The 11049-nt window shown below is 41.9% G+C and overlaps 1 protein-coding gene across 3 annotated transcripts in view; it reads left to right on the top strand.

Moving 5' to 3' along the window:
* Window positions 1-11049, top strand: part of EFCAB11 (EF-hand calcium binding domain 11) — a 347717-nt gene that overhangs the window by 165765 nt on the left and 170903 nt on the right. For 2 of the 3 annotated variants that reach the window (XM_011974309.1, XM_011974311.1), the window contains exon 6: window positions 2760-2955. The exons of the other annotated variant lie outside the window; for it this stretch is intronic. In XM_011974309.1, the coding sequence (XP_011829699.1) occupies window positions 2760-2841 (82 nt within the window). In that variant the 3' untranslated portion in view covers window positions 2842-2955. Of the gene's footprint in view, window positions 1-2759; window positions 2956-11049 lie in introns of those variants that run through there. 3 annotated transcript variants of the gene reach the window in all.

Raw genomic sequence — 11049 nt, 5'->3', positions numbered from 1 at the left:
CTAGTAGCTGGGATTCCAGGCATGCACCACCATGCCTGCCTAGTTATTGTATTTTTAGTACAGATGCGGTTTCACCACATTGGCCAGGCTGGTCTCGAACTCCTGACCTCAGGTGATCCACCCACCTGGGCCTCCCAGAGTGCTGGGATTACAGGCATGAGCCATCACGTCAGGCCACAAGCGTTTTTAGACTCAGTGAAGACAATGAGGTGATAGTTTCTTTCTTTAATCCCCTAGTACCTCCTGCAAGGTAATAGATTTTCTATAATATTATCAGCTGTTTCCTCAGATTCATTTATTCCACAAATTCATTCATTCAACATTCGTCCTCTGCTGTGGGGCAAGAAGTGGGGCCACAGCAGCAAACAAGACAAAGGTCTTGCCGTCCTCAAGTTTCTTTCGCGTCAGGGTTGCGGGGTGAGGAGGCTGAATTGTTTAGTGCTGAGGGTTTGTTGATGACACCCAAACAACGTATTCTAGTTGCAAAACTAGAGCAAACTCACGTTAGGGTTGAATGCTGTAACAGAAACGAGGGGGCTTTTTACCTGATGACATTTCCTTCCTCTCCGCAGCCAGTCACTAATTCTACCCACCACACATCTTTTCTGTCACAGTGATTGGAGTGTGGGTGCTATGAGACCTTCCTTCTTCAGAATGATTCTGTCTGCAATGAAAAACAGTATTTGTTCGCTTTTAAAATGATAGCCCTGAACTTGAATTTCCTCTGCACTCTCTGTGAGATGACCAGACCTGCTTGTATATATGTGATAAGGACGAAAAGTCCAAAGACATAAAGTATTTCAGCATGTCTCATATGAAATATAAATTTAAAATGATGATGCCCTGCCATTCATTATGTGAATAAAATGCCACCCCACACATTTTGAATACACTTTCCAGTTTTAACAGTTCTTGGTTATACTATGCTCATTTGATGATGGAAAGCTGTGGCAAAGGCAGCAAGAAAAGTCAGAACTTAATACAAGAACAGGCGGGGCACAGTGGCTCATGCCTATAATCCCAGCACTTTGGGAGGCCGAGGCAGAGGGATGGCTTGAGCTCAGGAGTTTGAGACCAGCCTGGCAACATAGAGAAACCCCATCTTTACCAAAAAATTACAAAAAGTAGCCAGGCGTGGTGCTGTGTGCCTGTATTCTTAGCTACTCAGGAGGCTGAGGTGGGAAGATTGCTTGAGCCGGAGAGGTGTGGAGGTCGCAGTGAGCCGAGATCGCGCCACTGCACTCCAACCTGGGTGACACAGTGAGACTCCATCTCAAAAAAAAAAGTTAATGCAATAACAATGAGGTCGTTTACTCAGAAAGTCAGGCAAAGGGACTCACTTCTCTACAAGCATTCAGCATCTCAATAAGTGAGTAAGCACACTCGCACACACAAAAAATATTATCAGAAGCAGTTTATTCTAAACATTATTTTTCTAGGTTATTCACTTAACTCACCATCTGAGATTTATAGTTCAACCATACCAGTTCAGAGTGGAAAGAAAAAAGGCTGTTTATCTAATCCAATTCCTTGGGAAAAAATACTTAGGCAATATTAAGAATCTTCATTATCTAATTTAATAAAAGGGATGATTCATATTCTGTAGTTAGTAACATGATACTGATTATTTCTAATCCCTTAGAAGAGATCTGACACTATACTTTTGGTCCTGTATAGCATGAAATCATCATGTATATTTTACCAAAAGAAGTAATAGGAATAATGGCCTCCGCAGTCTGCAATCATTTTATACGAACACACTGCAACATGGTTTTGCCCTGGGGCAGAGAAGTAGGGATTTTTCTCTACTTCAAAAGAATGAAAAATTATCATCACTCTATCCAGAACCATTATAGACTTCAGAGACTTTGGCATGAAATATTCAGAAAGTTTATTTTAGAATTCAATATTTTAAAAGCCTGCTTTAAAACTATTACAGTGATTAGTGGCTCTCTTGCTTGGGCCAGTCCTTGCTTTAAAAAGTCCTATGTCATGGTTGATACGAATTTGATGTTTGAACAAAATATGATTGGCATCAACCGCAGGAGCTACTTGTAAGGCATTGTTTTAGAATGCCCCCCAAAGAGGACTTGGGACCACTACTCCTCAGTTATGCTTTCAAACACACTTTTTTTTTTTCCTTAATTGAAATGGAGTCTTGCTCTGTCACCCAGGCTGGAGTGCAGTGGCGTGATCTCTGCTCACTGCAACCTCTGCCTCCCTCCCGGGTTCAAGCGATTCTCCTGCCTCAGCCTCCCGAGTAGCTGGGATTACAGGTGCCCACCACCATGCCTGGCTAATTTTTTGTATTTTTAGTAGACACGGGATTTCACCATGTTGGCCAGGCTGCTCTGGAACTCCTGACCTCAGGTGATCCACCAGCCTTGGCCTCCCAAAGTGCTGGGATTACAGGTGTGAGCCACTGCATCTGGCCTGCATATGTTTTTGACATATCACAGAAAGACATGTGTAAGATAATTAGAAAGAGCCATTTCTTTTTTTCTTATATAATCTGTGTATTTGGCTTCATCTCTTTAAGTATGTGGAATATATTATTTCTGTAAGTTTTAATAAATACCCTTTCTTTCTTGCAAACATTTATTATCAGTGAAAAAAAAGGCATCAATCTCAGCCTTCAAGTAGATAAAGTAGGTTCCTCTGTCACACAGACATGCAAATAAATAAAGATTCTAATGTGCTCTCGGTGCATAGGTGTTAACGAGAATAATGTGTAAATGACTTTTTGTTTCATTTTCCAGGGAAGTAGATCGAGACTCAGATGGTCACGTCAGCTTTAGAGACTTTGAATATGCCCTGAACTATGGACAGAAGGAAGCCTAACTATTGTGAAATACTTTTGGTAACTCTGGGGAGATCAATAGATTGTAATGTCAGCAGACTCTACTAATGATGTTATACTACAGACTTGTGATTAAACATTTTAAAAATTTTTAATTTTTGTGGGTACATAGTAGGTGTATATGTGTATTTATACACACACACATATGTATGGGTTACGGGAGATATTTTGGCACAGGCATGCAATAAGTAATTGACTAAACTTTTAATCATAATTTTTGGATGCTGATGATGGACTTGCATCTCGGAATCCTAGAGGTGGTTGCTGCCGGGGGTCTCCTTCTGTGTGGCCAGCAGACCTAAGTCAGGCTGCCATTGATAGAGCTGGGGCTGGGGATGGCACTGGTGGTCCCCTTCCTCCTCACTCTTCTCGCCCCCCACCCTCTCCACACTGCAGACTAGGGTGCTCCACTCACTCACCTCATTGTCCTCACCATCCCACCTTGGGTCCCTGAATCTCATCAGCTCCTAATATCTGCAGAGGGGCAGCCTTTTCCTGCCAGTGGTGCCAGTTTCCTTCATTTGCTCAACATTGGTTGAACAAATAATAGCACCTACACATACAGAGTACTTACTATGTTCCAAGCAATGAGCCTGGCCTTGGGAAGCACAGGCTTAAGACTCCTCTAAGATAGGCTCATGCCTACAATCCTGGCACTTTGGGAGGCCAAAGCAGGAGGATCACTTGAGCCTAGCAATTGGAAACCAGCCTAGGTAACATACCGAGACCCCATCCCTTCCCAAAAATTAATAATAAAAAATTATCTGGATTTAGTGGCATTATCTGGATTTAGTAGTCCCAGCTACTTGGGAGGCTGAGGTGGGAGGATCATTTGAGCCCAGGAGTTTGAAGCTTCAGTGAGCCATGATTGCACTGTTGCACTCCAGCCTGGATGACAGAGCAAGACACTGTCTCTAAAAAAAAAATTTCAATTAAAAAAAAAAAAAAAAGACTTCTCTAAGATTATGTCCCTGAGTCCAAATCATCACTGTAAAGTGGTCCCAGAGCACTGTCTGTACAAGACAAGGAAACTGGATTGGGCTAACACAAGCAAGCCCTCTTGGGCTGTATACAGAGGAAGAACAGAGTGGTAAGGGTGCTGGGGGCAAGAGACATGTTTGCAGAACCCTTTAGGATGGTCTAGGCTTGGGAGTCTCACTGCACAGAAGCAAGCCTTGAGCTGCTCAGCTGCCCTCTGCTGCACACCCCCTGGCTCCTAGCAGTCGTGTCCTGCACCCAGAGCCTCAGCCGTGTGTGTTCATGTTCCCCATGTCTTGCCCATCCTGCTCGGCTCCAGTCACTGCTATACTGGTGCAAGAACAGCAATGCTGGACACTCAGCATTTATTGATGGTAATTCCAAAATACTGGTATCAATACTCTGATTTATAAGTGTTCAGAATGCATAACGTGAACATTAGTCAAACAACTTTATAATTCGCTTTTTAAGTGTTAAAATTTAAAAGTCAAGTAAAATTGTAAATTTGTAATATAGAAACATTAAGCATCATTATCTTACAAAGTATTAGCAGAAAACCTTAATAAAAATAAATGTTTGGGTTTATTTTTTTTGAAACAGAGTCTCACTTTGTCACGTAAGTTGGAGTATAGCGGCACGATCTTGGCTCACTGCAACCTCCGCCTCCTGGAATCAAGTAATTCTTATGCCTTAGCCTCCTGAGTAGCTGGGATTACAGGTGTGCACCACCACACCGAGCTAATTTTTGCATTTTTAGTAGAGAAGGAGTTTCACCATGTTGGCCAGGCTGGTCTTGAACTCCTGACCTCAAGTGATCCGTCCATCTCAGCCTCCCAAAGTGCTGGGATTACAGGCGTGAGCCACCATGCCTGGCCAATAAAAATAAAGTTTTAAACTGTCAAATAAGAGGAGTGTAAGAAGATGTGACAGCTAAATGTCATTTGGTATCCTGGATGAGATCATGGAATAAAAAATAGACATTGGCCGGGTGCAGTGGCTCACGCCTGTAATCCCAGCACTTTGGGAGGCCGAAGTGGGCGGATCATGAGGTCAGGAGATTGAGACCATCCTGGCTAACACGGTGAAATCCTGTCTCTACTAAAAATACAAAAAAAAATTAGCCGGGCATGGTAGTGGGCGCCTGGAGGCTGAGGCAGGAGAATGGCATGAACCCGGGAGGTGGAGCTTGCAGTAAGCCGAGATGGTGCCACCACTGCACTCCAGCCTGGGCGACAGAGCAAGACTCCATCTCAAAAAAATAAAAATAAAGACATTAAGTAGAAACAAATCAAGTATGGACTTTAGCTAATAATAATAATGTATCACTATTGGTTCATTAATTGTGACAAATGTATCCTACTCATATATAATGTTAATAGTAGGGGAAACTGGGTGAGGTATATGGGAACCCTCTACTATTTTCATAATTTTTCTATAAATCTAAAACTATTCTAAAATTAAAAGTTCATTTTTAAAATAAAGTCTTATTCAAAGCCTAATAAACTAAACTTTATCTAAAATGAAGAAAACATTGAAAATCAAATAGAAGTAAAATCTTATTTCAAAAACAAAGTGGATCAATTGTATCATTGAGTAGCTGTTGTGTTTATGTACGAATTGTTCCAGTTGATGAAAAATTGATGAATTGTTCCTTTCTGATTTTGGGTAGAGTTTTGTTCAGCAAGTATTTTCATCGTAAGTTGAATAATTGAGTCGTTGATCCTGATCTCAGAACATAAATGATGCATACTTCAGATTTTTTAAAATATCAAAATTAGAGTAATACATGAACAAAGTGGCATTATTCAGAAAGCCATAACCTCCTATTGCAGTGACTATTCGGACCTCATTTCTCCCGGGAAACATGACAAGGGAAAGGGAGGGGCCACTTCCCACAGTTGATGCCGCAGGCGAGAGGCCAAGTTGGGGATAGCTGTTGGGCAACTCCCTTGACCCTGGACTAGTCAAGGCTCTTTTTTGCCTCAATGACAGAAAGCCACCCAAACTAGCTTAGACTGTAAGAGAATGTGCTGGAAAACACTGGGCTATCTGATAGAACTAACATAGAGACAGCAGTGGTGCCGTGGGTTTCCAGGATAACCAGAACCAACCATACCAGCACCTTCAGATTCTGCCTATCTCCCATAGTCACAGACAGCCTCACAGCATCCTGAAAAGGAATTGGCTCATGATCCATTCAGTTCCAAGTCTAGAGACCCCACATAGAGGCTCTGATTGGCCACCTGGAGCACTCAAATCTGGTTCACTCAGGAGGTATGGATGTGGCCACTGGGGACTCGCCCAGGTGTACCCAGGGCTGGTCGCAGAGAGGGGAAGTTTGTAAGATCTGAGCAGACATCCCATTTTCTTTCTTAGAAGAAAACCATATGTCTGTCTAGGTGTAAACTATAGTCTAGGGGGGAGAGTGCTCCTCGGATTTGCTACTTAGGAGGATCCAAGCTCTCAGGGCGAATACAGAAAGAGAGAATGAGAAGCCATTCATGTCACCTTCCCCTTCTTTTCACTTGCTCTGGGCCCAACCCAAATCCTCATCCCATAAGCTTTTTCCTCAGCTTCTCACTTCCAAGTCCTAGTTCCTGTCTTTGTCCCCAGTCCACATGCTACTGTCTGTGCGGAGTGACTTTGTTGATCTGATTTCAGTTGAGTGGCCCAAGGGTGGACATCTATTGAGCAACTCAGTCTCTTCCCTTGGGAAACACCAAGAGTGGGCATGAGTGAGAGAGAGCAGTGCCCCTCTGAGGGGCTGAGTAAGTGGGTCTGACTCAGGAGTGAGTCGCACACATGTTTTCTACCATATAGCCTGGAAACCCAAGGCAGCTAGTTGGCATTGAGAGCAGAGAAAAAAGAAAAAGACCCCGAGAGGGGAACAAGAAAGGAGACAAGAAGCCCTATGGTGCTTGGCTTCTGGTTAAAGCTTGTATCCAAGGCCCAGTCATAACCCTCTGGGTCCTGTGAGGTAACCCTGTATCCTCCCAATAAATCTTTCCCCTCAAGCCAGCTGGAGTTGCTTTCTGTTATTTGAAACCAAGAGAACCCTAACTATTGTAAGCATCGAGCCAAGGACAGAGTCTTGGGCAACGTTAACATTTACTAGGACAGCAGAGAAAAGTCTTCTAATGAGACTAAGAAGAAGCAGTTGAAGGTGGAAGCAGAAGCTGTTGCCCCCTTCTCTCTGTGATTCCCCTGCCCCCACTTGCCATCTCCCTGTGACCCATCTTCCCCATGGCAGCGGCTCTCAAAGGGGTCACCAGTGAGCTGCTAATGAATTGCCAAACCCACCAGCCCTTCTCTGACCTCATCATACTTGTCGTTTCTCCTGGGTCTGCCCTGACAGCTGCACCTTTGAAATCCTTCCCTTTTAGTTTCCATGACATGGGTCTCTCCTGGTATTTCTGTGCCCATTTTTTCCCCTCTGTCTTTTCCTGCTTCCTCTCCTACAACCATCCCGTAAGTATTAGCATTTTCCAAGGCCCTGTGTTTGGCCAATCTTCTTGATCCACACATTCTCCAAGGATGATTTCATCACCACCAAGATTTCAGCTATCATCTTTATGGGTATGACTCTACAAACAAATCTTTGACTTGACCTCAGCTCAACTCCAGACCTGTGTTTTCATTTGCCTATCAGACTGCCATGCAAACTCGTTGAATTAAAATCAGACTCGTTCCCCTCATTGTCAAAACCATTTTCCCATTCTGTGTTTCTTTTTCCTAGCCACCCCCCCACCCCGCACCCAGAGCTGTCATCCAAGCCAGCTGCCGCAGCGTTCTTCTCAAGTCTCCCCCATCTTCCTTAGCTCCGTCATCCAGACACTTGCTGAATTCTTTTGAGCCTGGCTCTGTAAACCCTTCATGGCATTGTCTTCCATCCCGTCCTAATCATTCTGCCCTTGTCCTTATTCCCCCTTCCATCCTTCCACCTAGTCGTTTGTTCTTCTACTCGTTGACATAAAGATGAGTAAAAGATGTGCAAGTAAGAAGCAAACCCTACTGTCAACAAATTTTAATCTAGCATGTCCGTAATCTTCCCAAAGCACAGACAAAATTACTTTGTCTCTACTCAAAAGCTTTCGGTGGCCATCTTTTCTATTGGATAATGTCTAAACCTGTAATAGGCCATTCAAAGCCCTCCATAATCGAGTATTAATTTATATTTTCAGTCCCATTGTTCACAACTACCTCTGCCATACCACCCCACAACCAGGTAAACTCACACACAGTCCCTTCTCCTAAATACACCAAAAACAAGACATCTTTGCCCAAAATAGAGGAGTAACAAATACTCTTGGAATTAATATCTGACAAGATAATAGGAAAATGCAACCATAAAATAATAAAACTCATTTTGAAAAACATCCGGGACCATCTTCATCATAATGAGAAATTTTCCCTTCACTTTGTCACCTTGGGAAGGGGGACTAATTATGCCAGGTATTTTGTATATTTGTTCTATTTTTAAAATTATTGAGATAGATATTAGTCGTCTTCTCTTATAAATGAGGAAACAGTCCCGGAAAATCTAAGTAACTTGATTCAGGCTAAGTGATGGTGACGGGAGAAGAGTGTCAGGGTGGTGATTCAAACCTGTCAGCCTGACGGAAAACACATGCCTTTCCTACGATGCTACATTATTACCTCCAGTGGGAAAATCATCTATGACATTGATTCACATTCTATGGTGACCCTTCATTTTCATCTTAAAATGAATTTACCCAGATTCACTGGATAATCCAAGACAAGCCTCTAGCACATAGTAGGTAATAAAAATTAATTTCCAAGCTGGGCGCAGTGGCTCATGCCTGTAATCCCAGCACTTTGGGAGGCCAAGGCGGGTGTATCACCTGAAGTCAGGAGTTCGAGACCAGCCTGGCCAACATGGCGAAACCTCATCTCTACTAAAAATGCAAAAATTACTCAGGCATGGTGACAAGCGCCTCTAGTCCCGGCTACTTGGCAGATTGAGGCAAGAGGATCTCTTGAACCTGGGAGGCGGGGGTTGCAATGAGCCGAGATGGCACCATTGCACTCCAGCCTGGCTGACAGAGTGAGACTGTCTCAAAAAAACAAAAACAAACAAAAATTATTTCCCATCTTCTGCATCACCAAACTTAACCAAAATTACTTTGGGTTATTAAACCTACTTTCAAAAGACAAAGATTAAAATGTGCTGCAAGCTTTAAAGGCAGTATTCAAAGAGGAGTTTCAGAAATGCTGCGAACAATTGAAGCATCTTTGAAATAGGTGTGTATTCTCACTGGGCAACGCTCACTTATGTATATAAATTTCACCAATCAGCCTACTTGGTATTCACACTTCACTTACAGAATTGTAATTTAGGATTAATAAAAATGAACTATTGGCTACTTTCCTTTTTGTAGCTTATAACTTTTGAGAAATTTGTTTGGAACTGCAGAACTAGGCAGTTAAAAAATTCATATACACACACAAATTGAAATTCAATAGCATTCGGAATAGCAGCTCACAAAGTAACCTTTCTTACAAACAGACTTAAATCGGATTGGCCACAGGGATTGAAAAATAGCTTAAAACAATTTAGCATAGTAAAATATAGAGCGTCCAATCAAAATGTTTCTTAGATTATTAAGTTGATGAAATACTCAGAAATGTGAATAAAAAAGAAATTATTCTAACTTCAGAGAAAATGCAGATAAATTTATGTGAAAACGTCAACTGAAATCCAAATATACTCCCTATTTTATGCTTTACTGATCCTTGAAAAAAATTTCAACAGAGAGCAAAACAGTTAAGTTGGCTTAAGTATGTGACTTCAGAAAGAGCAATTCCAATAATACTGAATTTATAGAAAAAACTTTTGACCAAGGGGCTGGAAATATATTGTGTGTATTGTCATAGCAACAGTCATTTTAAGGTAGAAGTCAGGTTTGAACATCTTTTTAATTTTAAATAAGGAAGCCAAGTTTAATTTTAAATAACTTTTCTAAGGTCAAATGTGTCAGGGATAGTGCTTGAGTCCATTTCCTTACCAAGCTTTCACTCTTGCCACTTGTCTTGGATGGCCCATGGGATAGGATTTGTTCATTTCTTTCTTTTTTTCCTTCCTTGTTCCCTTTCTTCTTTCCTTCCTTAATTCCTAGAATTGCATACATTGGACCGTCTAAGGTTCATTCAATCTGACCCGCTCCTTGGCTGACATCCAAACTTCTATGAGCAGATTTTCCCCCTTACTACAAATTGAAACCAAAATTCCGGAACACTTTATGTCTTTCATCAAACATAGAAATCTCTTGGCCATGATTTCTTCAAACACTCCATTTACCACATTCTTGAAGAGAATGGCCTTCTCAGACTCCAGTTGTACATATTTTATATCAATTATATTATCTGACACATCTCTCATTCTCTGTTCTTCTCCACCGTGTCTTCATGCTCTTCCTCCTCTTCCTCCTTTCTCTCCCTGTTTCGGTTGGATAATTTCTACTCTCGTTTGTTTCTAGGGGCAATGTAAAATGGTACAGCCACTTTGGAAGACAGTTTGGCAATTTCTCATGAAGCTAAACATAGTCTTACCACATGATCCAGCAATCAAGTTTCTAGGTATTTACCCAACTGATTTGAAAATTTCATCCACACAAAAATTGCCTATGAATGTTTATAGAAGCTTTCTTCATCATCACCAAAAACTAGAAGCAACCAAGATATGTTCTTCAGAGGTCAATGGATCTTCTACAAAATACCTGACCAATCCTCCTCAAAACTGTCCAGCCCATCAAAAACAAAGAAAGCCTAAGAAACAGCAAGAGGAACCTCTGCAGCCATGGTGACTAAATGTGATGCAATAGCCTAGATGGGAATCCTAGACCAGGAAGAGGACATTAAGGGAAACCCAGGAAATCTGGATAAAGTATGAACTCTAGTTAATAATGTACCAGTATTAGCTCATTAATTGTAGCAAATGTATCATATGCATACAATGTTCATAATAGGGAAAACGGAGTGAGTGATGTATAGTAATTTCTATACTATCTTAATTTTTCTGTAAACCTAAAACTGTTCTAAAGTGAAAAGTTTATTTTTTAAAGAATTCAGATCTGGCCAGTTGCAGTGGCTCACGCGTGTAGTCCTAGCACTTCGGAGGCTAAGGCGGGTGGATCACCTGAGGTAGGGAGTTCAAGACCAGCCTGACCAACATGGAGAAACCCCCGTCTCTA

Source organism: Mandrillus leucophaeus, unplaced genomic scaffold (assembly GCF_000951045.1).
Source record: "Mandrillus leucophaeus isolate KB7577 unplaced genomic scaffold, Mleu.le_1.0 Scaffold144, whole genome shotgun sequence".
NCBI classification, from domain to species: Eukaryota; Metazoa; Chordata; class Mammalia; order Primates; family Cercopithecidae; genus Mandrillus; species Mandrillus leucophaeus.
This window is presented reverse-complemented; position numbering and strand designations above follow the sequence as displayed.